Source organism: Geotrypetes seraphini, chromosome 13 (genome assembly GCF_902459505.1).
Source record: "Geotrypetes seraphini chromosome 13, aGeoSer1.1, whole genome shotgun sequence".
NCBI lineage: Eukaryota > Metazoa > Chordata > Amphibia > Gymnophiona > Dermophiidae > Geotrypetes > Geotrypetes seraphini.
The window spans coordinates 78367999-78394249 of NC_047096.1; the positions used below are offsets into that span (position 1 = coordinate 78367999).

Below are 26251 nucleotides of genomic sequence, written 5' to 3' on the forward strand. Positions count from 1 at the left end.
TACCTAGCATATGTGACACCCGAGGCCCATCATTTTTTGACACCCCCCCATCTGTATGAAAAACATGATTTTTAGTAACAATCCACACATCACACTAGAGTGTACCTAGGAAAAGGCAGCATCTTATATATTGCAGTGAGCAGTACATCAATACACCCATTGTAAAACTAAACAAGCCAGACTAGTACAGATCAATCCTACACAGTCAATCCTAACTGAAAACCATGTCTTTCGAACACACAGAACACAGAAAACACCTTCGCCTAGTATGGAATATGTAATCACAAACTAACCTCTCTCCCTTTTAGAATTCCCTTTCCCTCATAGAATTCTGAGCAATTACCAGCATGGCCGGTGCTAAAAAAATGCTCTACAGTTTTGTAAAAAGGGGGATAAAATAGAAAAACATAGACAAAGGTTAAATTGAACCACCAAGAAGCTGGACTCTGCATACAATGCAACACCACAGAAACAGCGATGCATCTCCCCTAAAGCAAAAAGATAAATAAATATAATTTTTTTCTACATTGTCTTCTCTGGTTTCTGCTTTCCTCATAGTCTTGTCACTCTCTTCCTTTAATCCACTGTCTACCCTCTCTCTGCCCCTTCTATATGGCATCTTCTCTCCTTGTATTCCCCTTCAATCTCTCTCTTCACCCCTATTAGTCTGGCATCCATCATCTTCCCTTCCTTCCTCCAATGGTCTGGCATCTCTCTCCTCTTCTTCCCTTCCCTCTCCCACATCCCCATGGTCTGGCATTTCACTCTCTCCTCTTCCTTCCCCCCACTTCCATCAGCATCTGCCCCCTTTCTTTCCCTCCAACCCAATTCCATCCAGTATCCTTCCCCCTTATGTCTCTCTCTCCTTTCCCTGCAAACCAATTCCATCAGCATCTGCCCCCTTTCTCTCCCTCCACCACCCTTCCATACCACCCTGACCCCCTTTTTCTCCCTCCACCCCCTTCCATGCTCCTCTCTCCCTCCAAACCAGCAAGGTCCCATGATGACTGCTTCTGTTGCTTCTGCCTCTGGAAGATGTAAGTAACATTGGAGGAAATGGGCCTGCAGACGCAGGGAGTTATGGCAAGGTTCCGCAATGACTGCAGCTGCCGGTCCACCACTTCCAACGTCACTTACGTCTTCCGGAGGCAGAGGCGGCAAATGCATCATCACGGGACATTCCTGCAATTCAGTGCGGCTGCCGACTCTGCTTTGGAATAAGTACAGCAGCTGCGCTGAGGTGCAGGTGCCATTTAGAGCAGCTCGGAAGGTTCTGGATCCAGCCGGCTGTGTACCCCCCCCCTAGGGCTGGCACCCGGGGAGGTCTGCCACTATATGAGGGGACAAAAAATAATTAAAAAAATGGATAACTTGACTGATTTAGACATGTCATACAATTATAACCACAAAAAATGTCATAAAATGTAATTCTAAAGTCAAAAAACTCCAGACGAAAGCAGATTATAGAAAGGAAACCAGAAAAGACCAAACCCATAGTACTAAGATTCAAATGCTAAAATCGGACATGTCCATTATGAAGAGACATGTGGATCACTGCTAATTATAATGAGTGAGTCTTTAAAATATGAGACGGTAACGGATAGCCAGACCTGGTGGATGGAAGTGATAAATACTGGAGCCAAAACTAGAGCACCGTGATGAAACTTGAATGGAAATATGGATACCTATTTATATTTTTGAGTAAAATTGCGATGCGAACATATCATAGAAAAGAATAAATAATGTGTAAACTAAAAACCAAGAACAACATATTGTAACACCGAACTCAGAATTAATGAAATAACATGCTAAAAGTACTCATCCGAAATTCCTACCTAATGTGGTCTCAGAATTTCATCTCAACCAATCCATCGTACATCCAGTGTTTTTTCAAAGCCTCATTCTCACCCAGGAGAATCAGCTCTTCATACTCTGGACTGTAAACATGCTTTGGCCTTCTACTTGGAACGCACCAAACCACGCAGAACTGCTCTTCAACTTTTTGTTTCCTTCGACCCAAATAAGTTGGGACATCCTATTTCTAAGCGTTCCATCTCCAACTGGATGGCGGCTTGTATCTCATTCTGCTATGCCCAGGCTGGATTACCCCTTCACAGTAACGTCACAGCCCATAAACTAAACTAAACTAAAACTTAGGTTTGTATACCCCATCATCTCAGCATTCGCAGAGCTCAACACGGTTAACAAGAATTAGGGTGGAAAGGATCTCCAGTGGAGGGAAAGATGAAGAGGAAATTTAGAGGACTAGAGTAAACAGAGAGGGAGGAAGAGTTACATTTTTGAGAATAGCCAGGTTTTCAGATGTTTACGGAAGAGTTGGAGGGAGCTCAGATTCCTAAATGGGAAGGTAAGGTTGTTCCAGAGCTCAGTGATTCTAAAAGGGAGGGAGGAACCTAGTTTTCCTACAAGGAAGATGCAGAGCAATGGCAGCTTCAGTAGCTTTCCTCAGATCTACACCTATTGAGGAAATTTGCAAGGCTGCTACTTGGTCCTCGGTTCATACTTCTCACCTCTCATTATTGTCTGGATGTTTTCTCCAGACGGGATGGCCATGACAAAATTTATTCTCCTAAATTGCCAGCACTCCCACCATCCCATTCTGGTTAGCTTGGAGGTCACCCATATATGAAAATACCTGCTGCTTGTCCTGGGATAAAGCACAGTTACTTACCGTAACAGGTATTATCCAGAGACAGCAGGCAGCTATTCTCACAACCCACCCACCTCCCCTGATTGGCTTCTCTGCTAGCTATCTGAACTGAGGAGATGTGCCCTGTGCTGGGCGGGAAGGCACTCGCGGTGCGGGTGACTCGAAACTTTGAGTTTCTTCAAGCAAGTCTGCTTGTGAGGCGTCCGCATCCGGGCTCCGTCGATGACGTCACCCATATGTGAGAATAGCTGCCTGCTGTCCCTGGATAACACCTGTTATGGTAAGTAACTGTGCTTTTTTGCATCTGTATTTACCGAAGAGTATATACACAACATACCAGAAGCCGACAGGCTATATGCAGGAAACAAAGACGGGAAACTGACAGGGTTGACAGTAAGTCTAGAAGAGGTATGCAGGCAGATTGATAGGCTTAAAAACGATAAATCCCCAGGACCGGAACAAGCAAATTGATAGTGGAATGCCGGTGGACATAATATATTTGGACTTCCAGAAAGCGTTCGACAAAGTTCCACATGAAAGACTTCTCAGGAAACTACAAAGCCATGGAATTGAGGGAGATATACAAAGGTGGATAGGCAAATGGCTGGAAAACAGAAAGCAGAGAGTGGGCATAAATGGGAAGTACTCAGACTGGGAGGAGGTGACTAGTGGTGTGCCCCAGGGCTCGGTACTTGGGCCGATCTTATTTAATATTTATATCATTGACCTGGAAGACGGAATATCCAGTGAGATCATTAAGTTTGCAGACGACACAAAGTTATGCCAGGCAATCAGATCGCAGGAGGATATCGAGGAAGTCCAGAGCGACTTGTATCAGTTAGAGAAATGGGCAGAGCAATGGCAGATGAAGTTCAACGTGGAGAAATGCAAAGTAATGCATTTAGGTAATAAGAATAAGGAACACGAGTATAGAATGTCAGGCGCAACTCTGGGTAAGAGCGAACAAGAAAAGGACCTGGGTGTACTGATAGATAGGACCCTGAAGCCATCGGCACAATGTGCGGCAGCAGCAAAGAAAGCAAACAGAATGTTAGGCATGATAAAGAAAGGAATCACGAGTAGATCGAAGAAAGTCATAATGCCGCTTTATAGAGCAATGGTCAGACCACATTTGGAATACTGTGTCCAACATTGGTCTCTCAACCTAAAGAAGGATATAAAACTACTGGAGAAGGTTCAGAGACGAGCAACGAAGCTAATAAGAGGTATGGAGAACTTGGAATATGAGGAACGACTCAAGAAACTGGGACTGTTCTCCCTTGAGAAGAGGAGGCTGCGAGGGGACATGATTGAGACGTTCAAAATACTGAAAGGCATCGATTAAAATAGAGCAGGAAAATAAATTATTTACATTGTCCAACGTGTCACGGACAAGAGGACATGATTTGAAGCTAAGGGGAGACAAGTCCAGGACAAATGTCAGGAAGTTCTGCTTCACGCAGCGAGTAGTGGACGCCTGGAATGCTCTCTCAAAGGAGGTTATTAAGGAATCCACTGTGTTAGGATTCAAAGGCAAATTAGATGCACATCTCCTTACGAGAGGCATAGAGGGTTATGGGTGACTAAAACTACATCAGGTATATACCTGATAGGGCCTCCGCATGTGCGGATCGCCGGACTAGATGGACCATGGGTCTGATCCGGAGATGGCAGTTCTTATGTTCTTATGTAACTGAAAGGGGCTATAGCTGAACTGCTTCAACTAATAGCCAATCTGTTGATCAAATCAGGAAGGATTACTGAAGACTGGAAAGTGGTGAATGTTACACCGATCTTCAAGAAAGGTTCGAGGGGAGATCTGGGAAACTACAGACCGCTGAGTCTGACCTCTGGTACTGGGAAAGATGGTAGAGGCGCTGATAAAGGATCGCATCATTGATGACTTTAACAGACACAATCTAATGAGGACCAGCCAGCATGCCTTCAGCAAAAGATGATCTTGTTTGACGAACTTGCTGCATTTCTTCGAGGGAGTAAACAGGTAGATAGACAAGGGTGACAAGAATGTATATTTGGATTTTCAGAAGGCGTTTGACAAGGTTTCACATGAATTACTACTTCGAAAAATTGCGAGCTATGGAATCGAGTATGTAATACTCACGTGGATTAAAAATTGGCTGGCGGATAGGAAACAGAGAGTGGGGGTAAATGGGCAATACTTGGACTGGAAAAGCATCAAGTGGAGTGCTGCAGGGTTCGGTGCTTGGATCTCTGCTCTTCAACATATTTATAAACATAAGAACATAAGAAGTTGCCTCCGCTGAGGCAGACCAGAGGTCCATCTCGCCCAGCGGTCCGCTCCCGCGGCGGCCCACCAGGCCCATTGCCTGAGCAATGGTCCCAGACTATCCCTATCACCTACCGCTACTCTTATCTGTACCCTTCAATTCCTTTATCCTCTAGGAACCTATCCAAACCTTCTTTGAAGCCTTGTAACGTGCTCCGGCCTATCACAGCCTCCGGAAGCGCGTTCCATGTGTCCACCACCCTCTGGGTGAAAAAGAACTTTCTGGCATTTGTTTTAAACCTGTCTCCTTTTAATTTTTCCGAGTGCCCCCTTGTACTTGTGGTTCCCCGTAATCTGAAAAATCTGTCCCTGTCTACTTTTTCTATACCCTTCAGGATCTTGAAGGTTTCTATCATGTCTCCTCTAAGTCTCCGCTTTTCCAGGGAGAACAGCCCCAGCTTTTTCAGTCTGTCAGTATATGAGAGGTTTTCCATACCTCTTATCAGTTTAGTTGCTCTTCTCTGGACTCCCTCAAGTACCGCCATGTCCTTTTTGAGGTACGGCGACCAACATTGGACACAGTACTCCAGATGCGGTCGCACCATTGCACGATACAGAGGCAGGATGACCTCCTTTGTCCTGGTCGTGATACCCTTCTTAATGATACCCAACATTCTGTTTGCTTTTCTTGAGGCTGTGGCGCACTGTGCCGACGCCTTTAAAGACGTGTCCACCATCACTCCCAGGTCTCTTTCAAGGTTACTTACCCCTAGCAGTGATCCTCCCATTTTGTAGCTGAACATCGAGTTCTTTTTCCCTACATGCATGACCTTGCATTTCCCTACATTAAAGTTCATTTGCCATTTTTTGGCCCATTTTTCTAGCGTCGTTAGGTCCCTTTGCAGATCTTCGCAGTCTTCCATGGTTTCAACCCTGCGGTTTTCGACCCGGAAATTGGTACGATGAGTGAGGTGATTAAATTTGCAGACAATACGAAGTTATTCAGAGTAGTGAAGACGCAGGAGGATTGCGTAGACCTGCAACGTGACATAAACATGCTCAAGAAATGGGCCGCAACATGGAAAATGAGATTTAACGTGGATAAGTGTAAGGTGATGAATACAGGATGTCCGGTTCAGTACTTGGAGAGACCCCCCCAGGAAAGAGACTAGGGAGTACTGGTCGAGAAGTCAATGAAGCTGTCTGCGCAATATGCGGTGGCGGTGAAAAGGGTAAACAGAATGCTAGGAATTATTAAGAAAGGGATCACGAACAGATCGAAGAAGATTCTCATGCCGCTGTACCAGGCCATGGTACGCCCTCACCTGGAATATTGCATTGGTCGCTGTACATGAAGAAGGACACAGTATTACTCGAAAGGGTCCAGAGAAAAGTGACTAAAATGGTTAAGGGGCTGGAGGAGTTGCCGTACAGTGAGAGATTAGAGAAACTGGGCCTCTTCTCCCTTGAAAAGAGGAGACTGAGAAGGGGACATGATCGAAACATTCAAGATAATGAAGGGAATAGATTTAGCAGATAAAGACAGGTTGTTCACCCTCTCCAAGATAGAGAGAACGAGAGGGCACTCTCTAAAGTTAAAAGGGGATAGATTCCGTACAAATGCAAGGAAGTTCTTCTTCACCCAGAGAGTGGTAGAAAACTGGAATGCTCTTCCAGAGGCTTTTATAGGAGAAAACACCCTCCAGGGAATCAAGGCAAAGGTAGACAAGTTCCTGCTGAACCAGAACGTATACAGGTATGCTAGTCTCAGTTAGGGCACTGGTCTTTGACCTAATGGCCGCCGCGTGAGTGGACTGCTGGGCTTAATGGACCATTGGTCTGACCCAACAGCGGCAATTCTTATGTTCTTAGCTACAGTTTCTGCTTATTCTAAGGCATGGAAGGCTTTCCAACATTGTTGCACTCAAGACCAAGTGGACTTCTATATGGCTCTGATCTCTGTGATTCTTGCCTTTCTACAAGCTGGACTTGAACTATAGCGTCTCTTCGGGTTCATGTAGCCGGGGCCCAAGATCGTTGTTTCTCTTTGGTGTCTTATCCTGATTTCTCTAGATTTTTGAAAGAGGCTCTTCACATCAGACCACCAGTCAAGCAGCCTTTCCCTTCCTGGGACCTCAACCTGGTATTGTCTAGCCTTACCAAGGCTCCCTTTAAGTTCCTTCAGGATGCTTCTCTCTTGGAATTGATAATCAAAACTGTGTTTCTGGTCGCTGTTACCTTAGCGTGGCTGGTCTCAGAACTCCAGGCTCTCTCTTATATGGAACTGTTCCTCTGCATCTCGGAGACTGGGATTTCCCTGCGTTCGGTTCCTTCCTTCCTTCCTTCCGAAAGTGGTTTCGGCTTTCCATGTTAATCAGAAAGTCATTTGCCTGCTTTTCAGCCTACTGGTTTCAAAATGTAAGATCACCTTTTGAAGAAACTGGATGTGTACAGAGTGCTTCTTCACTATCTGGAAGTAACTAACGAATTTCGTCTCTGACCATCTGTGCTTATTCATTCTGTTAAGCGGGGTGCTCCTGCTTCCAAGGCCACTATTTCTAGATGTATTCATAGGTCCATTTTGTCAGCCTATATTCTTTTCGGGAAACAGTGTCCTGTTTCCATCAAGACGCATTTTACTAGGAGTGTGGCTTCTTTGTGGGCCAAAGCTAGAGCTATCTTCCCTGAGGAGATCTGCAGGGTAGCAATGTGGTCCTCTCTACACGTTTGCCAAGTTTTACAGAGTGGATGTGGCGGCAGGACAGGACTCTGCCTGTGGGTCCTTGTTCTTATGGGCCGGCGCAGCTTATAGAGGACTTTTAGAGGAATAAAACAGACGCAACAATCCAAGAAAGTAACCCCAAAAATTTCATCTCACAATGGTGCACACTAAGTACAGCTATCCTAGATGAGCTAGCCCCAGTACAAACAAAAAACAGAATCAGATGACGATCAGACAAATGGTTCGACAACAAACTACTCCTACTCAAAATAAGTTTCAAGTTTCAAGTTTATTAAATTATTTGATTAAACGCTTTTCCAAATACAAAGCATTTTACATAAAATAAAATCAAATTTAAAAAAAACACACTTATACATTATATATTACTAAACGAACAAGGGTTACATCCTTTAAAAAGAAAAAAAAACCCCAAAAACTAGAAACAATGGGGACGTCTAGAAATGGAGAAAAAGCAACCAAGAACACACTAAAACATCATGGAGAAAACTAAACTAACAATACAAGCAAAAGCTAAAAGAAAAAGAGGACACACTACACCATCCAAATAGGCACAGAAATCCAAGATATAACAAAACTATTCCAATTACTAAAAGAACCCACAGACATTAAACCCTTCCTGGCCAATAACGACATTCCATCCCCTTCAGCCACCCTTGTAGCAGAATACTTTAGAAACAAAATTGTAATAGCCAGGACAACCTTCGCAGGAACCCCAACCCATCTAGATGAGATCACATTACCCCACAGAAAAAGAATCTGTTCCAGCAGACAGAACCTGGTCCGACTTCAACATAATACAGAGGTCCGACCTAAACAGACTCTACAAAAAATACAGACGCGCAGCCTATGATCGCAACCATTGCCTTCCATACCTGTTAAAAGCCTCCAACCAAAAATTCCGCACTCTCCTCTTACAATGGATTCAATCCTTGCTCACAGAAGGCCTTTTCCCACAAGACCTCAGTGAAATCATCATCACCCCGATCATAAAAGACTCAAAAGTAGCGACAGACCCATAGCCTCAATATGTCAAGTTAATGGAAGGCCTCGTAGCCAAACATCTCACAAACTACCTAGAAAACCACAACTTACACTTCTCCCTCCGTATTTACTGTGATAGGGGATTAACAGACCCGTGAATACAGAAAACCCGTGAATAACTTTTTCATATGTTGTTCGCTGTTTTCTATTATAAACCATCGTGACTATGGTGAAACCGCGAATAACATGGTGGGAGACCTGGCCTGTTCCTGAAGGAGAGGCAAAACACGGTGAAGAAAGTGCTGGGAATCAGCGATTTTCTCTGTAAACGCTTGGAATCAGCAATTTCTCTATTCAAGCTGATGTAATTTTTTTTTTTGGGGGGGAAGCCAGCAAGCAAGCTAAAAACCGTGAATAATTGAAACAGCAAATGCTGAAACCGCGAATACGAGGGAGAAGTGTAGTCCACCCTACACAGTCTGGTTTTAGAACCAACTACAGCACAGAGACACTACTTGGATCCCTCCTGGACACAGCTAGACAACACCTCAGCACAGGCAAAAAAATGCTGGTTATACAACTAGATCTCACCGCATTTGACCTGGTAGACTATGACATTCTACTAGAAATACTAGAAACAATAGGAATCACAGGAAAGGTGCACACTTGGTTTCAAGGATTCCTACAAACCAGGACCTACAGAGTAAAGACAAACAAAGTAAAATCAGAACCATGGTCCAACCCCTGCGATGTACCCCAAGGGTCACCTTTATCCCAACACTCTTCAATCTCTACATTGCATCCCTCGGCACCTGCCTAGACAAATTAAGCTTAACTTCTATAGCTATGCAGACGACATCACAATCCTCCTCCCTTTTGATCAATCAACACATTCCATGACAGATAAATTACATAGAATACTTGAAACAGTGGCTACATGGATGAAAGAACACAAGCTAAAACTGAACCCAGACAAAACAAAATTTATACTTCTTGTAAAACCCCAACCAAAACAAACTTAGTAATAAACTCAATCACATACCTCATTCAACCCACCCTAAGACTTCTGGGAGTCATGATAGATAGAAGCTGTACCATACAACCACAAATCATTCATAAAAATCATTCACAGTTATGCGAAACTTAAGGCAAATCCGAAAATTCTTTGACAGAAAACAATTCCAGCTCATGGTCCAATCTCTAGTCCTAGGACTTCTAGACTACTGCAACATCCTCTATCTCCCCTGCCTCACAGTCATGATAAAACAACTACAAACAGTACAAAACACAGCCTTGAGACTGATCTATTTGCTGAAGAAATACGACCACATCACTGCCGCATACATCGACTAACACTGGCTCCCAATACAAGCAAGAATACAATTCAAATTCTACTATCTACTATTTAAAGCAATGAATGGAGACAGCCCAGTCTACTTGAACAACTGCCTTATCCAAACTGCCACAACTAGGCTAAGGAGAACCCAGACACCATTCACTTATCCCCCAATCAGAGGTGTCAAATGCAAAAAAATGTACAATGGCCTACTGGCTACGCAGGCAGCAAAACTTGACCACCAACTATCCAATCTACTTATCACGACATCAGACTACAAAACTTTCAGAAAATAAAAACCCTGCTATTCAAGAAATCAATCAAGATAAACTAACTCTGCAGGAAGAATTTCAATCCCCCAAAGTAACCCGCTCAACTATGTAACTCTTCTGGAATTGTCCAGACAACCTCTTATGTAATCCACCTTGAACCGCAAGGTAATGGCAGAATAAAAGTCACTAATGTAATGTAATGTTTTTGTACGTTCCATCTGTCTAGAATGTCTCACCTATTGCACTGAAAAAAGAGATTATGTACTTACCTAGTAAGCTGTTTTCCAGTAGCTAGGTAAGACATTCTAGACTCCCGCCTGTCCTTCCGATGCCTGCCTACTGTCTCAGTCTGTTTATTCTTCTCCAAGTTGTTTCTTAGATGCCTGTCAGCCCTTGGGGGCTGGGAAGAATACTGTATATATGTTACTTTTTCTATGGGAATAGTTTCTGAGCTCTTTTGAAACCTTTGTTGATAATCTAATGTTAATTCTTGAGCAGAACAGTAGTTGCTGAACTTGATTGCCATAGGTGTCTCTACTTTACATTGATTTGGTGGCTTTTAGTGCTTGGGTACTAACTGTAGGTGGAGCTAGAGAGCACAGTAAAGTACAACAGAGGCACAGAGAAAAGATCCGGAGTGGATTCCTTCTGCAGATGGCACATGGCAATGGGGACATTACCCATCTGTCTAGAATGCCTCGCCATCTGTCTAGAATGCCTTATCTATCTACTGGTAAAGAGCTTACCAAGGTAAGTAAATCTCTTTTTGTACCAGGGACCGGTTTCATACAAGACAATTTGACTGGGGGGAAGGGGTGGAGGGGAGGGATTTCAAGCACTTAATCAATAAAGTGCATAATATATAATCTAATTATAAATGTAATTGTTACATTTTATAATATGCACTTTATGTCTATGGACTGGCTGATCTGAGTAGGCCCGCGCTTACTATCAGAAGCTATGTAGGGTTGGGCCTGGCTTTTACCTAGATGGGAGACTAATTGGAAATACCAGACGCTATCAACTGGAAATACTAGACGCTATAGACCAGTGTTTCTCAACCTTTTCAAGCCAAGTACCCCCGAAGCCTAACAAATACCAACTGAATACCCCCACCCAAGCTCCGCCCATGACCTGCCCAAACTCCATCCATGACTCCACCCCAATAATAATAGTACTAATTGTAATGCAATTTCCTCCATCCATTTTTCATATACACACATTATAATCTTATTAATACATAACGGTAACCGCAAAATTAAAAAAACACAAAGCACACTGTAGGCACCGAAAATGGTAATTATCATTTATATTCGGGGGGTTTTCAAAGACAGAAGACTTTAAAATATGCAATGTCACCTCAATAACAACTATAGAAAAATAGACACATATAGTGCAAAACATAAGGCAGCAGATATAAATTCTCAAAATTGACATATTTTGATCACTAAATTGAAAATAAAATCATTTTTTTTCCCCTACCTTTTCTGTCTGGTGATTTCATGAGTGTCTGGTTGCATTTCCTTCTGACTGTGCATCCAATATTTCTTTCTGCCTCCTGCATGCTTCCTCTCCTCCAGACCTCATTCCATTCTCCAACCAACATCTCTCTCTGTCCCTTCCTCTCTCCCTGCCTACCACCCAAAACACTCCATTCCCTTTCCCAACTTTTTCTTCCTCTCCCTGCCTGCTCCCTGCCACCCAAAACACTCTATTCCCTCCCCAAATTTTTTCTTCCTCTCTCCCTGCCTCCTCCCCACCCTCCCTGAAGCCACCGCCACTGCAGATTTCTTCCTGCTTTCCCGCCCCACTCCATTCCCCCCTTCCCCCACCGCCGCCGCAACAAATGCCGCCACAGGAACAGGGATGGGCCAGGCGTGTGCAGCAACTGCACAAACGGATAATTCTGACATTGGAGAGGAAGTTCCAGGCCAGTCATGCAGCATTTGGCTGGTCCGGAACTTCCTCTCTGATGTCAGAATTGACGTTGGGGGGGAAGGCTTGTGGGCCGACTGCTTGTGCAATCGCAGCACGCACCTTGCCCGACCCTGTTGCTGAGTTGGCATTGGTGTCATGGGGGGGAGTGTATCGGGTGGCGGGGGTGAGGCGGGGAGGCAGGGAGAAATCAGACGCGACTGTTGTTTCAGTGGGTGGAAGAGGCAGGGAGAGATCCTGGGCGGCGGCCAGCCCGCATATCCCCAACAGGCAGCCCGCCTACCCCCTAGGGTACAAGTACCGCTGGTTGAGAAACACTGCTATAGACTGATGGGCCCTATGTTGGGCAGCAGCAATATAGTGGAGCCACACACTGTGCAGGAGAAGGCAATGGCAAACCACTCCTGTACTCTGCCATGGGGTGGATGCCTCACTGTGCGTGTTGCCATGAGTCCGTGGCCGACCTCGGTAGCATGATCCATCCATCCATCCATATTATGCATTCTAATATTCTTACCATGTGCAGCATCTTTCACCCCTGCCCACCAGCCCAATAGCTATGTTCTCCTTGTATCACCTTTCTCCAACACCATGCCACATCTCTCCCTCCATTGCCTCCACTATCATGTCCAACATTCCTCCCTCCCACCCACCATCCTGTCCACGGCTAACCCAGAAAAACTTCCCTCTGAGCAACATTTAGTCCCTCCCAAAGTCTGATCCTAGTATTCTTCCCATCTTCTCTACCTCCTTGAGGCCCCTTTTACATCCCTTTCCATCCATCCCACTGTTCCCTCTCTACCATCACATCCAACATTTCTCCCTCTCATCTCTTTCTTCCCCATGCATTTCTACCTCATTCCTCTCCCACCACCCTTTCCAATAATTAGCTCCCCTCCCTCCATTCTGTGTCCTGTTTATTCCCCCTCTCTCCATTCTGTGTCCCAAGTTCATTCCCCCGCCCTCCCTCCATTCTGTGTCTTAAGTTCATTCTCCATCCTTTCATCCATCCTTCTTTCCATCCTTTGTCTGAAGTTTGTGCTCCCTCCCTTCTTTCTGTTTCCCAATGCGCCTCCTCTCTCTCATGTCCCAATGCGCCTATCTTCGTCCTTCCTTCCCCCTGTTCTGTGTTCCAAATTTGTGTCTTCCTCCCACGGTGAGGGAAGGCTTCTGGATCAGCCACAGGCAGCATGTAGGAACCGCTGCTCATGGCTTTGTGACGAAAAATGTGGCTGGGAGGAGGGAGCCGGTCAGAACTCGAGGACTGCCTATAATGTAAATAAAATAAAAATTTCTGTGCAGCCCAGTTTGGCACAGCCCAGTACTGCTCCGTGGCCTGGTGGTTGGGGACCCCTGTATTATAGTACAAACCTTCATGATATGCAGATTTTGTGTGTGTAATATATATGGAGTAGCAGCCTGAACCGGGTTTGATTCCTGCTTCAGCTCCTTATGACCTTAAACAAGCCATTTAACCTTCCATTGTCCCAGGTACAAAATAAGTACCTGTGTATATATGTAGACCATCTTGATTGTAACCACAGTAAGGTGGTATATCAATTCCCATTCCTTTCCCGATGTATGTTTGTATGTGTATGTTTAATATGTCAACCACATAACTTCTAAACCCTTATCTTTGTGTTAGAATGTGAAATGACTTTTCTCTAAACAAGAAATTTTTACTTGTGTTTTTCTATACACATCTAAAAACTTCTTATTTAAAGATTCACATTCTGTCACAGAGGGTAAGGCTCTGGAAATTTGTTCTGATCAGAAAACAAAGTTTAGCATGTTAGCCACATAACTGTTTGTTTTTTTCCCTCTAGACTTCATGGCAGCTTGTGGTTATCCTCTTTTCTTTCTCAGGTTCAGGAACTTTGAAGATTGACTTTGTTGGTGAGCTGAACGATAAGATGAAAGGTTTCTACCGCAGTAAATATATCACACCCTCGGGGGAGGTGCGATATGCTGCAGTCACCCAATTTGAGGTAACATGCTTTTGCTTCTCTTTGACAAGTGCTTGTTGCTGATGGTACTTACAACTATCTGAAAATAGTCGTGAAATATTCTGTTGGAGCTTGGGAAATATCAGTATGTGTCTCTTCTTATGTAGCCACTGTCAGTTAATACTTAGTGCCCATGGGCTAGCTTTCTGTATGTCACAGTAACATAACTGCTATGAGTCTTGCATGTTGCTGCATTACTGTGACTGCCAATGCATGTTCTTGTAACACTATTGTCTCTGTTTCTCTTGCTAGTTGCAGTATTGCTAGTCAGTGCATGTTCTAGTAATATTGCTTTGAATCTCACAGGCCACAGATGCTCGCAGAGCCTTTCCCTGCTGGGATGAACCTGCCATTAAAGCCACATTTGATGTCACTCTGATTGTTCCTAAAGACAGGGTGGCTTTGTCTAACATGGTAAGTTCTATGGTGGGGGGCAGTGTGGAGCAGCTATATGTAATATTTAGATTGGGCTCTCTTTTTTTTTTTTTTCCATTGGAAGATACAGTAGGGATATACTTATCTTTAAAGAGCTTACAATTGTTTTTTTATCTGAGGCAGCAGGGTATGAAATAACTTGCCCAAGATTGCTAGAAGTTAATGGGATTTGAGCCCAAATTTCCATGTTTGTTCGCCTGCTGCTTTAATCACTAGGCTACTGCTCCTTTCTAATAGAAAAAGGCCAAGATTTAGGGCTAGATCAGAGGTGGGAAAGGTGTCTTTTGGGCTACATCCAGTCCATGGTGATGAGTGTATGATCCAGTCAGAAGTGATGTCATTAGATTAGTAGACTAGTAGTAGATTTGTTAACTTGTGCCTTAAAAAAAATTGAGTGCATGTGAAATCAATTTATTATCCCAGGACAAGCAGGCAGCATATTCTCAACATGTGGGTGACGTCACCGACGGATCCCCCTAGTGGACGCTTTCGCAAGCAGACTTGCTTGAAGACCTTCAAGCTTGCGATTGGACCGCGCATGTGCGAGTGCCCCTCCCGCCCAACCTAGGGCATGCGTCTCCTCAGCGTGGCCTCGGTTCTATGTTTTCTGGGAGCCAGAAGCACTGCTCCCTTGCTTCGTGCGTTCTTGTTGTCCCTCTTGCACCGCGGCTTATTTGATTTTATTTTCGAGTGAGTCGCTGTGCTTGCGTCTTTATTTTTCTTTTTGTGTCTTTTTGACCGGGTCGCCGGTCTTGCTCGGGCTGCTGGCCTTGTGGGGCCGGGGCCGTATTTTTTTTTTTTTTAATATTTAAATTTTTTATTGTAAAGTTTTTCCATAAAATACAACAAGTATTATACAGCAATCATCATGGACACAATAGATTGAATATCAACTACTAAGAACGCTCAGTATACAAAAAGAATGCACATTCACCCTACAATTTTCACCCCAAACCTCCCCCCTCCCCCCCCACTCATTCAACCCCCAAACTCTCCCCCATTCAACCCCCCCCAGAACACTTGCTCACCATCCTGTGGGCCAGCTAGGCAGAAAGAATCTGGAAACCCCTACAGGGCATCCAATAAAGATTCAATTGTGCTCCAAGTCAACGAATGCGTTAAGAATTTATGGCGACGCTGCGCCACCGCCATTTCCATTCTCCCAATAGATAGAAATCTGATATAGAGGGAGCAGCTCTATTTTTCCAGTGATTAGCTATGAGACATTTGGCAGCTGCAAGACCCCAACGAAGAAGTTTAGTCTGCCATGGATGTGCTCTTTCATTATGAAGACCCAAGAGACACGACTGTGGAGTCAGGTCCACCGTTTCCCCAATCAGAGTAGACAAGGTACTAGTCACCTCCCTCCAAAAGGAACCAAGGAGCCCACAATCCCACCAAATGTGTATAAAGGATCCCCCAGATGAACTACAACGCCAACATTGAGCAGATACTCCTGGAAACATTTTGTGCAATCGTTCAGGGGTATAGTACCATCTAGTAAGCACTTTATAGGCGTTCTCCTGAACCAAAACACAGGTAGAAGCCCGGGATACCTCCCCACAAATAACCTCCCATTGTTGAGCTGCAAAGGAAAATTCTAAGTCCCGCTCCCATTGCTTCTGAAAGGTAATTTGAAGAGGTAAATGTCCTCTCCAAAACTGATACAATACAGACAGAGGCCTGGGTACCTGTCTGAGCAACAACCACAGATTTTCAAAAGACTCCTGTTCCAAACTTAATGACGCTCCCCAGCCTTGAGCCTGCATGAAATGCCGTACCTGGAAATAAGCCAAATAGTCCCGATCTGGCAAGTTGAATTTCTGCTGGAGCATGGCAAACGTTAGGATCCCAGACGTCCCCATCAAATCCCTAAAAACCCGTAGGCCACTCAGGGCCCATCTATGAAAAATCCGGTTATCACTCCCAATCTGGAGTTGAGATTCAAATTGTATCTGAGCCAAGGATGATACTAATGCTCCTTTGCCCGGCTCCACTCTGTAGCTAGATGTTGCACAAAAGGGTTAGCAAGACCTTGGATCCAAGACCGAGAGTGTCCCGATATCCAAAGCCTATATTTCAGCAGCATCCTATCCCCCTGGATCTGTTCCAACACCACCCCACTTTTATGCTCACCCAGTTCCCAATCTAATATCAATTTCATCTGCGCTGAATGGTAGTACCATTCAAAGTTTGGTAATCTCCTCCCCCCCCATTGATCGTGGCGCCCACAGCAAGGATTGGGATATCCTAGGTGGCTTACGTTGCCAGATAAAGCCACGTAACTCTTTTGTCAACCCTCTGAGCTCCCTGACTGGGACCTGCACTGGTAGTGTTTGAAAGAAGAATAGCAACCTGGGTAGCACATTCATTTTCACAAGAGCTATCCGTCCCCACCAGGATAACCAAAGGCCATGCCACCTTTGCAAATCCGTTCTAATGCGACGGTACAGGGGCAGATAATTATTTTCGTAAAGCTGGGCTATGACTTTGGGGATATGAATACCGAGATATTTAATCCCGTGAGGCGCCCATCGAAAAGGAAAACAACCCCGAATGTTTTCTACCTCTGACTGGGAAAGAGTCAAATTCAAAATTTCTGTTTTATCCAAATTAATTTTGAACCCAGAGATTTTACCATACGAGTCAAAGAGCTGCAATAGGTGTGGAATAGAAACGGCCGGCCGACCTACATATAATAGAATGTCATCCGCAAACAGCGCCACCCGATGTTCAACCTCATTCATCACAAACCCATGTAAATCGGGATGATTCCGGATGTGCATCGCCAAAGGCTCAATGGAAAGAGCAAACAACAAAGGTAAGAGCGGGCACCCTTGTCTGGTCCCTCTACAAATAGAGAAAAAATCAGTATAAGAACTATTTATGCATAAGCAAGCCCGCGGATCATTATAAAGAGCCCGAATCCAAGCTGTAAAAGTCTGTCCCAGTCCCATACGGTCCAGCACGTCCCATAGAAATCCCCACAGAACCCGATCAAATGCCTTGTCTGCATCGACCGACATCAAAACCGATTTATCCTCACTATGACTAGCTTCCCAAAGTAGGTTAAGGGTCCTCCTGATATTATCACTCACCTGTCTACGCTGTATAAAACCTGCTTGATCTTGATGAATTAAGGACGGCAACACTTTGCCCAAACGCAAAGCAAGCACTTTCGCCAAACTTTTTGCATCTAAATTCAGCAATGAGATAGGGCAATATGACCCACATAATAGGGGATCCCTCCCAGGTTTAAAAGTAAGGTCACTCCGGCTTCCCCCATGGTAGACGGGAGGCAGGATCCCTGAGAGATCCCGTTTGCCACTCTTACCAACAGAGGCCCTAACTGCTCTGCGAATTGTTTATAAAAACAGCCAGTATATCCGTCAAGTCCCGGTGATTTTCCATTCTTCAACTTTTTAATCACTCCCATAACTTCCGCCACCTTAACCGGTTCCTGCAAATATGCATGATCCGATTCCGACAAAGTCGGTAGATGGATAGCATCAAGGAATCTAGCCTGAGCGTCCAGATCAACCGGGTCTGGAGGACCATATAATTGAGAATAAAAGGCCAAGAACTCCCTTCTGATATCCGAGTCCACCACCTTCAAAGCTCTCGATGAAGCTCCCCGTATCCGAGTGATAGTTGCTCTATTCTGTTTAATCCGAATATATCTAGCCAATTGAGCTCCCGCTTTATTGCTATGTTCATAAATCTGTAGGCGAAAACGTTCCCGCATCTTATCAATATTCTCAACCTGGAGTTGATACAGTTCATCACGCACCCTCTGCAACTTAGCCAGAACTGTTGCCTCCCGCGTTTCCTGATGTGTCCGTTCCAACTCAGTTAGCCTCTGACGCAACTGGAAAAATCTCTGGGTTCTTTGATGTATCTAGCCCCCCATTTAATAAGTTCTCCGCGGACCACAACTTTTAAGGCGTCCCACAATATAGCATCGGTGACCTCCCCGTTATCATTCAGTTCTAAATAGTTGGTTATTGTACGTTCTACCGCAGCAACAACTGGCGGAGATCCCAAAAGCGAATCATTAAGCCTCCAGTAGTTGCAGCCTCCCCGATCCAACACTCCAGTGCAGGCCACCCATACGGGAGCATGATCTGAAATATGCATTGGCTCAATTTCAGCCTGGGATATCCCTCCCATCTGATTTCGATGAATCCATAACCCATCCAATCTAGTATAGGTATTTTGAGCATGAGAATAAAATGTGAACGTTTTCTGGGATCCATGGAGTAAGCGCCAACAGTCCACTAAGCCCAAGGAAGACATCAGTGAGCCCAAAGCCTTAGCTGGACTGTTTAAAGATCTGCGGCCCCCTCCCGAATGGTCTAATACAGGGTCTGGAGGGACATTAAAATCACCCTCTAGGTAGACCGCCCCTTTAACGAAAGAGCACAGGTTGGATTGAAGACCTCTAAAAAATGCAACCTGAGCAGAGCATGGTCCGTATATATTGATGATAGATTGATGATAGTCAGCGGTTGACCCTGTAGTACTCCCTGCAAAGCCAGGCATCGCCCCTCTTTATCTCTATAGATGTTATCCACCTGAAGGCCCAGTCCCTTTTGTACCAAGATGGACAGCCCTCCTGCCCTTTTAGTGGCTCCCTGACCTTGGTGTGTCCAAATCAAATCAAATTGGGGTCTTTGGAGGAGACCAGTGTCCCTGGGTCTTAAATGTGTCTCTTGGAGCAAACAAATATCCCATTTCATACGCCGTAATTCTCTAAACACCATGCTCCTCTTGCCGGGGCTATTTAGCCCATTAACATTCCAGGATCCAATAAGAATCTCCGGTTCCCTATCCCTTACTCCCTGCCCAGCTGGCCCACGCCTACTATCCAATCCCCTCCCACCCCCCTCCCCCCTCCTATTAGCCGATCTGTTAAACTTAGAATCAGCCATCATGAGAAAAGTACGTCATAACAAAGAGGCTCATCTTGATCGCTATCATGATCTCTACAGTAACACTCCCCATTCTGTGCCCATCCCTGCATTCCTAGGCAAACTCACTTACACCATTCAAGCACTCCTTCCCAGTACATTCAACCTTCAAAGATTATGAGAGGTCCAGCCAGCGTTCCCAAGAGATTAAACATGTGCCAGATTCCCTGTAAAAGCACAAAAATAAAAATAATGTAAACCAGAAAGCTCCCCCAAAAGGGAGCAATATCAATATCAATCATACCTCTCACTCAGCCTTCCCCTCCAACCAACAACCCCCTCCCTCCATACATCAACTATCCACACATACTGATCATGAATCTTATAAAAGGCAATATAAAACAACAATGTAAAATAGCAATGTGAAAAAACAAAATGATGACCAGGTTACCGCCCATCTTGGTCACCACCTAATCAACCAGTCCAACCAGGGAGAATCTCCCATACTTATCATTGTGGAGTTAGCTAAAAAATAGCAAAAAGGAACTCCTCATTTTCCAACAGTGATATAAGAACCTAACTGGAAAAGTCAATGCCAGGAATAAGAAAGCAGTTCAGGTGCCAGATGTGGAAGGCTGAGGGATCTCAATTGGTGCACTGATTTCCCTGGGAATAGAATCAACAGGTTCCCCCGCAGAGTTCAGATTGTAACGGTCCCCAGGTAACCGGCAGCCCAAGTCCTTCAGGGCCAGCCAGGCATCAGCCAGGGAATCCACTCAGCGATGTTTCCCATTCACAGTGAGTAGCAAGCCAAACGGAAATAGCCAGCGATACCGGTAACCCTCAGCCTGCATAAGTTGAGTCACTTCTTTAAAAACACGCCTCTTTTGAAGGGTCGCAGTAGCTAGATCCTGGTAGACCCCCACCGCCACTCCTTGCCAGGTAAAATTAGGAAGACGTCTGGCCACCTGAAGAATCCGCTCCTTAATCGGAAAGTCCCCGAAGCAGGCTATGATGTTTCTATTTCCCTGGCCCCGGACGGGGCCTAAACTTCGATGAGCACGTTGTAATACAATAACACTCTTGTCCTCCCGATCCTCTTCCAGAAGCAAGGCTGCGCAAAAGTCTTTTATCACCGTACGTGCATCTTTGTAGTGCTCCGTATCTGGAAAGCCTTTAAAACGCAAGTTGAGGCGCCGAGATCTATTTTCCAAATCCTCAATCTGATTCCGTAGGTCTTCTAGCTGGGACACCGCCTCATGCAACTCGGAAGATTGTACTTGCACTGTGGTCTCCACGTGAGTCAAACGGCCTTCGTTCGCCGCCACCCTGGTGCCCAATTCGCTCACCTCCGATCTTATCTCGGCTAGGGCCACCCTTACATCCGATCGTAGCCCCACCATTTCCTCTTTTAATTCTCGGAACCACCGCTCCAGGTTTCCTTCCAAGTGTTGGGCTCCCGGTTCTGTATCTGCTACCGGCGAGCTCACGTGTTTGGGCCCAGGCTGCTGCGCCATCTTAATAGGAGCCGGCGGGGACTCGGGAGCGTGCGATCTCGTTTTTACACTCACCGCCCCGGATACTGGAATTTCGCCAACTTTTTCCTGCTCGCCATGCAATCCCAGATATACTGCACCCGCAATATCGCTCCCTCAGCTCTGTAGAAATAGTAGATTAAACTGGCAATGTCGAGCCCCTCCGGAGCTCGAAAATTAAGCGGCCATGCTTCACGATGATGTCACTTCCTCTCCCGTATTTTTTCTTATGTCCCGGCCTCGTACCGGGTTTAAATACTGCACTAAGTGCAACCGGGTAATCTCCATCACCGATCCTCATCGTTGGTGTGTGGCGTGCCTGGGTGCAGAGCACTGCGCTGCATTGTGCAACTTTGCAACCGCGGGCTCTTCGTAGGAGGGTGGCCAAGATTCTCCAACTCTTTGGCCCGATGGATCCTGCGGGACAGGCCTCGAGCTCGGCCTTGGCACCGCCGGTGAGTGCCTCGGCCTCGAAGTCCCCCTTGGCCTCGGCTCCTCCTGCTATTCCGGCCTCGGGTAAATCTCTTCTTTCCTCCTCAGGTGTGCCGGCAAAGAAGCCTCCTTCGAAGTCTCATGTGAGTGCCGCCTCGTCGGCCTCTTCGAGACCTCATTCTAAGCGTGCCTCTTCACGTAGGGAATATTCTTCCACGAGGTCGACCCCGAAGGAGCGCACTGTTGCACCTACGACCCAACATCCTTTGGTCTCAGTGCCTATGTTTGAGGACATGCTTAAGGCTATCCTTACCACGCAGCTTTCCTTGGTGGTGAGCCAGCTAGTCCCGGCCTCGACGCCTCTGATCTCGGTCTCGACCCAGCCCCGGTCTGACCAACCTGAGGGTCCTTCTCTTGTGTCTCTGGGCCGTGTCCGCAAGACTCGCAGGATCCCCTAGAGCGATTCTTCCTCTCCGGAGTCGGGGCCTGTGACTTTACGAGGATCCATGAAAGGGGGCTGCTTTTCGCCCGCTACCTTGTCGAGGCTTGCCCTTTCTAAAAAGCTGCGGTCTTCTCCGCCCATTTGGGGCCGGTCTCCAACCACGAGGCATACCTTTGTCCTAGAATTGGACTCTGGTTTGCATTCCCCTTCGCAGCGGATGGCCGTTTCTCAGGGTTCTTCTTCAAAACCAGTGGGGGATTTTTCTTTCTCTCCGTCTTCAACAAGGCCCCATGGGCTGGTCTCTCGGACTCCGGGATCCTCCCCGATCCGCCTTCCACGGGGTCGTTCCATGACGCCACCAAGGCAGTTTAGTCGAGCCTCTTCGATCTCCCTGTCGCGAGACTCCGAGGCTCCGGCATTCTTCTCAAGGGAAATTTCTTCCTTTTTCTCTGCTGCCCCCAGATCTCACTTGGGTTCCCCTCAGGAGGATGAGTCTTCTTCTTGAAACTCCTCATTTACTTGTTTCATTTCTGACTTGAGTAAGGCCCTCAACCTGGACCTCCAGTTTGAGTCCCGTTATACCCAGGAATACCTGGCGGAGATGGGGATTACTCATCCGACCTGCGAGGTGCTGCGTTTGTCTCTGCATCAGGTTCTCCGGCAAACATTCCTCCGGAACCTGGAGATACCTTATGCGGTTACGGCTATTCCCTCCAAATTGGAGTCCCGTTACCGGACGATCCCGGTCAAGGGGTTTGAAAGTTCTCAGCTCTCCCACCAATCCTTGGTGGTGGAGTCTTCCTTAAAAAAAGTCCAACCCCTCGAAGGTGTACGCTGCCGTCCCTCCAGGCTGGGAGGGACATACCATGGACAAGTTTGGTTGCCGTTTTTATCAAAACTCAATGATGGCGACCCGTGTCCTCAACTATAACTTTATTTTCACGTTCTATCTCCGGTTCTGTGTGGATGCCCTCCACTCGTTCCAGAGGACGTGCCGTCTTCTTGACGTCAGGAGTTCTGTCTTCTGGAAGGAGACGCTCTCTCAGCTCCGCCTCTATATGTTTCAGGCGGCCTACGATGCCTTCAAGTTGTCCTCGAGGGTCATGGCCTTTGCGGTCGCCATGCGTCGCCTCGCCTGGCTCAGGATTGTGGATCCGAATCTACAGGATCGTCTTGCCAATCTCCCTTGCGTGGGTAATGAGCTGTTTGATGATTCCATTGAGGCAGCCACTAAGCGCCTCTCGGAACACAAACGGTCCTTCGCCTCTCTGGTGAGGCTTAAGCCTAAGACTCCTCTGACTCGGCAATACAAAATTCCTCTCTGGAGGTACCCGCAGAAATCTACTCCTGCATTCTCTCGGCCTCCTTCGAAGCGACCGCAGCAACAGCTGCAGCGTCAAGCTAAGACCCAGCCACCAGCTCCGGCGAAGCCTGGGCTGTCTTTTTGACAATTCCAGTCTGAGCCTTCGGGCTCTCTTCCTCCTGGAGCCTTCCCCCCTTCCCATCGGGGGTCATCTCTATCATTTCTATCCCCAGTGGAAAAGTCTTACCAGCGACAGTTGGGTTCTTTCCATCGTCCGGGAAGGGTACTCTCTCCACTTCAGTCGCATACTCCCGGACCTTCCTCCAAGAGAGTTTCCTTCTGCCCGGTCTCAGCTTCCTCTCTTTCTGTGGGAAGCTCAGGCCCTGCTTCGCCTTCGGGCGGTCGAGGAGGTTCCCCTGGACCAGTGGAATATGAGTTTTATTCCCAGTATTTTCTGGTGCCCAAAAAGACGGGAGATCTGCGTCCGATTCTGGACCTCTGTGCTCTGAACAAGTTTCTGGTCAGGGTGCGGTTCAGAATGCTCACCCTCCCTTCATTGTACCCACTCTTGGACGAGGGGGATTGGCTGTCCTCGTTGGACCTCAAGGAGGCGTACACACACATTCCAATACATCCGGCCTCTCGCCGGTACCTGTCTAGTTGTGGTAGTTGCGGCCCTGCAACTCTGCGGCCTACAGGTGTTTCCCTACCTCGACGACTGGTTGATCAAAGTGTCCTCTTGCCAGGAGGTTCTGCGAACGATGAATCAAACCTTTTTGCTCCTTCAGAGTCTTGGATTCGAGATAAACTTCCCCAAGTCGCACCTCTATCCGTCTCAGTCTCTCGAATTCATCGGAGCGGTCCTGGACACGGTTCGTCTCCGCTCCTTCTTGCCTCGGCCTCGTCAAGAGGCCCTTGTTCGTTTATGCCAGAGGGTCACCCGCCTGTCCTCGGCCCCGGCTCGGCTCATGATGGTCCTGCTCAGTCACATGGCCTCCACGGTTCACCTGACTCCTTTAGCCAGACTTCACCTCCGTATCTCTCAATGGACTTTGGCGTCCCAATGGAAACCGGATCGGGATCCTGTCTCTCGACTCATTGTCATGACTCCTTTGTTGAGACAATCTCTCCATTGGTGGATGCTCTCTTCCAGTCTTTCCAGAGGTTTTCCGTTTCATGCTCCTCCTCCCGCAGAAGGTCCTCACGACGGACTTGTCGACCTATGCTTGGAGAGCTCATCTGGACGGTCTTCGCACTCAGGGTCTTTGTTCCAGTGCTGACCGACTGTCACATCAATCTGCTGGAGCTTCGAGCTGTTTTCCTCGCTCTAAAAGCTTTTTGTCACCTGCTTCGCGACCAAGTGGTGCTGGTCTGCACGGACAACCAGGTCGCCATGTATTATATTAACAAACAAGGGGGCACAGGGTCCCTGTCCCTGTGCCGAGAGGCGATGCGGCTCTGGGATTGGGCCATCTGCCGCAACATTTTCCTTCGAGCAGTCTACATTCAGGGCCAGCACAATTGTCTGGCGGACAAGTTGAGTCGCCTTCTGCAACCTCCCAAATGGTCTCTCCATTCCTCGACTCTGTGTCAGGTGTTTGCTTGTTGGGGGACTCCGGATGTTGATCTGTTTGCATCCCCCCTCAATCACAAGTTGCCCCGCTTCTGTTCCAAGGTTTACACCCCGCTCAGGATCGAGGCGGATGCCTTTCTGCTGGATTGAACAAACCTGTTTCTGTATGCATTCCCTCCATTCCCTCTGATTCTGAAGACTCTTGTCAAGCTCAAGTCCACGCATGCCACCATGATTCTGATAGCTCCTCGGTGGCCCCGACCGCTGTGGTTCTCCCTTCTGTTGCAACTCAGTTCCCGGGAGCCTCTTCTTCAGCCTGTTTTTCCTTCTCTGCTTACGCAGAGTCGGGGTTCTCTGCTTCATCCCAACCTGCAGTCTCTGCACTTAGCAGCTTGGTTCCTCGAGACTTAATGCCCTCGTTCCAGTTCTCCCAGCCTGTGCTGAACGTCCTAGAGACATTTCGGAAGGAATCCACTCGCCAGTGTTACCATCAGAAGCGGACCTGCTTTTCTTCTTGGTGTGCTACTCGTCAGCAGGAGCTGCTCTCTGCCTCCTTGGCTGCTGTCCTGGATTATCTCTTACACTTATCTGGCACTGGACTCATGTCCTCTTCGGTTCGAGTTCACCTTAGTGCCATTGCTGCTTTTCATCAGCCAATCGATGGGAAGCCTATCTCTATTCATCCTGTGGTTTCCCGCTTCATGAAGGGCCTTTCCCACGTTCATCCGCCCCTTAAGCTTCCTCCTGTGGTTTGGGCTCTTAACATGGTCCTTGCTCAGTTGATGAAACCTCCGTTCGAGCCACTGGCGCGGGCTCACTTGAAGTTTCTCACTTGGATGGTTGTGTTTCTTATTGCCCTCACTTCTGCTCGTCGGGTCAGCGAGCTTCAAGCCTTGGTGGCGGACCCACCCTTCACTGTCTTCCATCATGATAAGGTGGTTCTCCGTACCCATCCTAAGTTCCTGCCTAAGGTTGTTTCTGATTCCACCTCATCCAATCTATTCTTCCTGTGTTTTTTCCAAAGCCCCATTCTCACCCTGGAGAAGTGGCTCTGCATTATTCTCTTGATTGTAAGCGTGCGCTGGCCTTCTACTTGAAGCGCACCGCTCCTCATCGTTCTGCTCCCCAGCTGTTCCTCTCTTTCAATCCTAATTGCTTGGGTCGCTCTGTTTCTAAGTGGACCATTTCTAACTGGTTGGCTGCTTGTATCTCTTTCTGTTACACTCAGGCTGGTCTCTCCCTGCCGGGTTGAGTCACTGGCCACAAAGTCAGAGCGATGGCGGCATCTGCTGCTTTCCTCCGCTCGACTTCCTTTGAGGAAATCTGTAAGGCTGCCACTTGGTCCTCGGTTCATACTTTCACCTCTCACTACTGCCTGGATACTTTCTCCAGGCGTGACGGCCATTTTGGCCAGTCAGTTTTGCGAAAT

The 26251-nt window shown here is 46.8% G+C and overlaps 1 protein-coding gene across 2 annotated transcripts in view; it reads left to right on the plus strand.

Annotated features, from left to right (window-relative positions):
* NPEPPS (aminopeptidase puromycin sensitive) overlaps positions 1 to 26251 on the plus strand; it is a 186920-nt gene that overhangs the window by 44124 nt on the left and 116545 nt on the right. The window contains exons 4-5 of one of the 2 annotated variants that reach the window (XM_033918253.1): positions 14053 to 14174; positions 14499 to 14606. In XM_033918253.1, coding sequence (XP_033774144.1) covers positions 14053 to 14174; positions 14499 to 14606 — 230 coding nt within the window. Of the gene's footprint in view, positions 1 to 14012; positions 14175 to 14498; positions 14607 to 26251 lie in introns of both variants that reach the window. The other variant, XM_033918254.1, reaches the window with a different exon arrangement.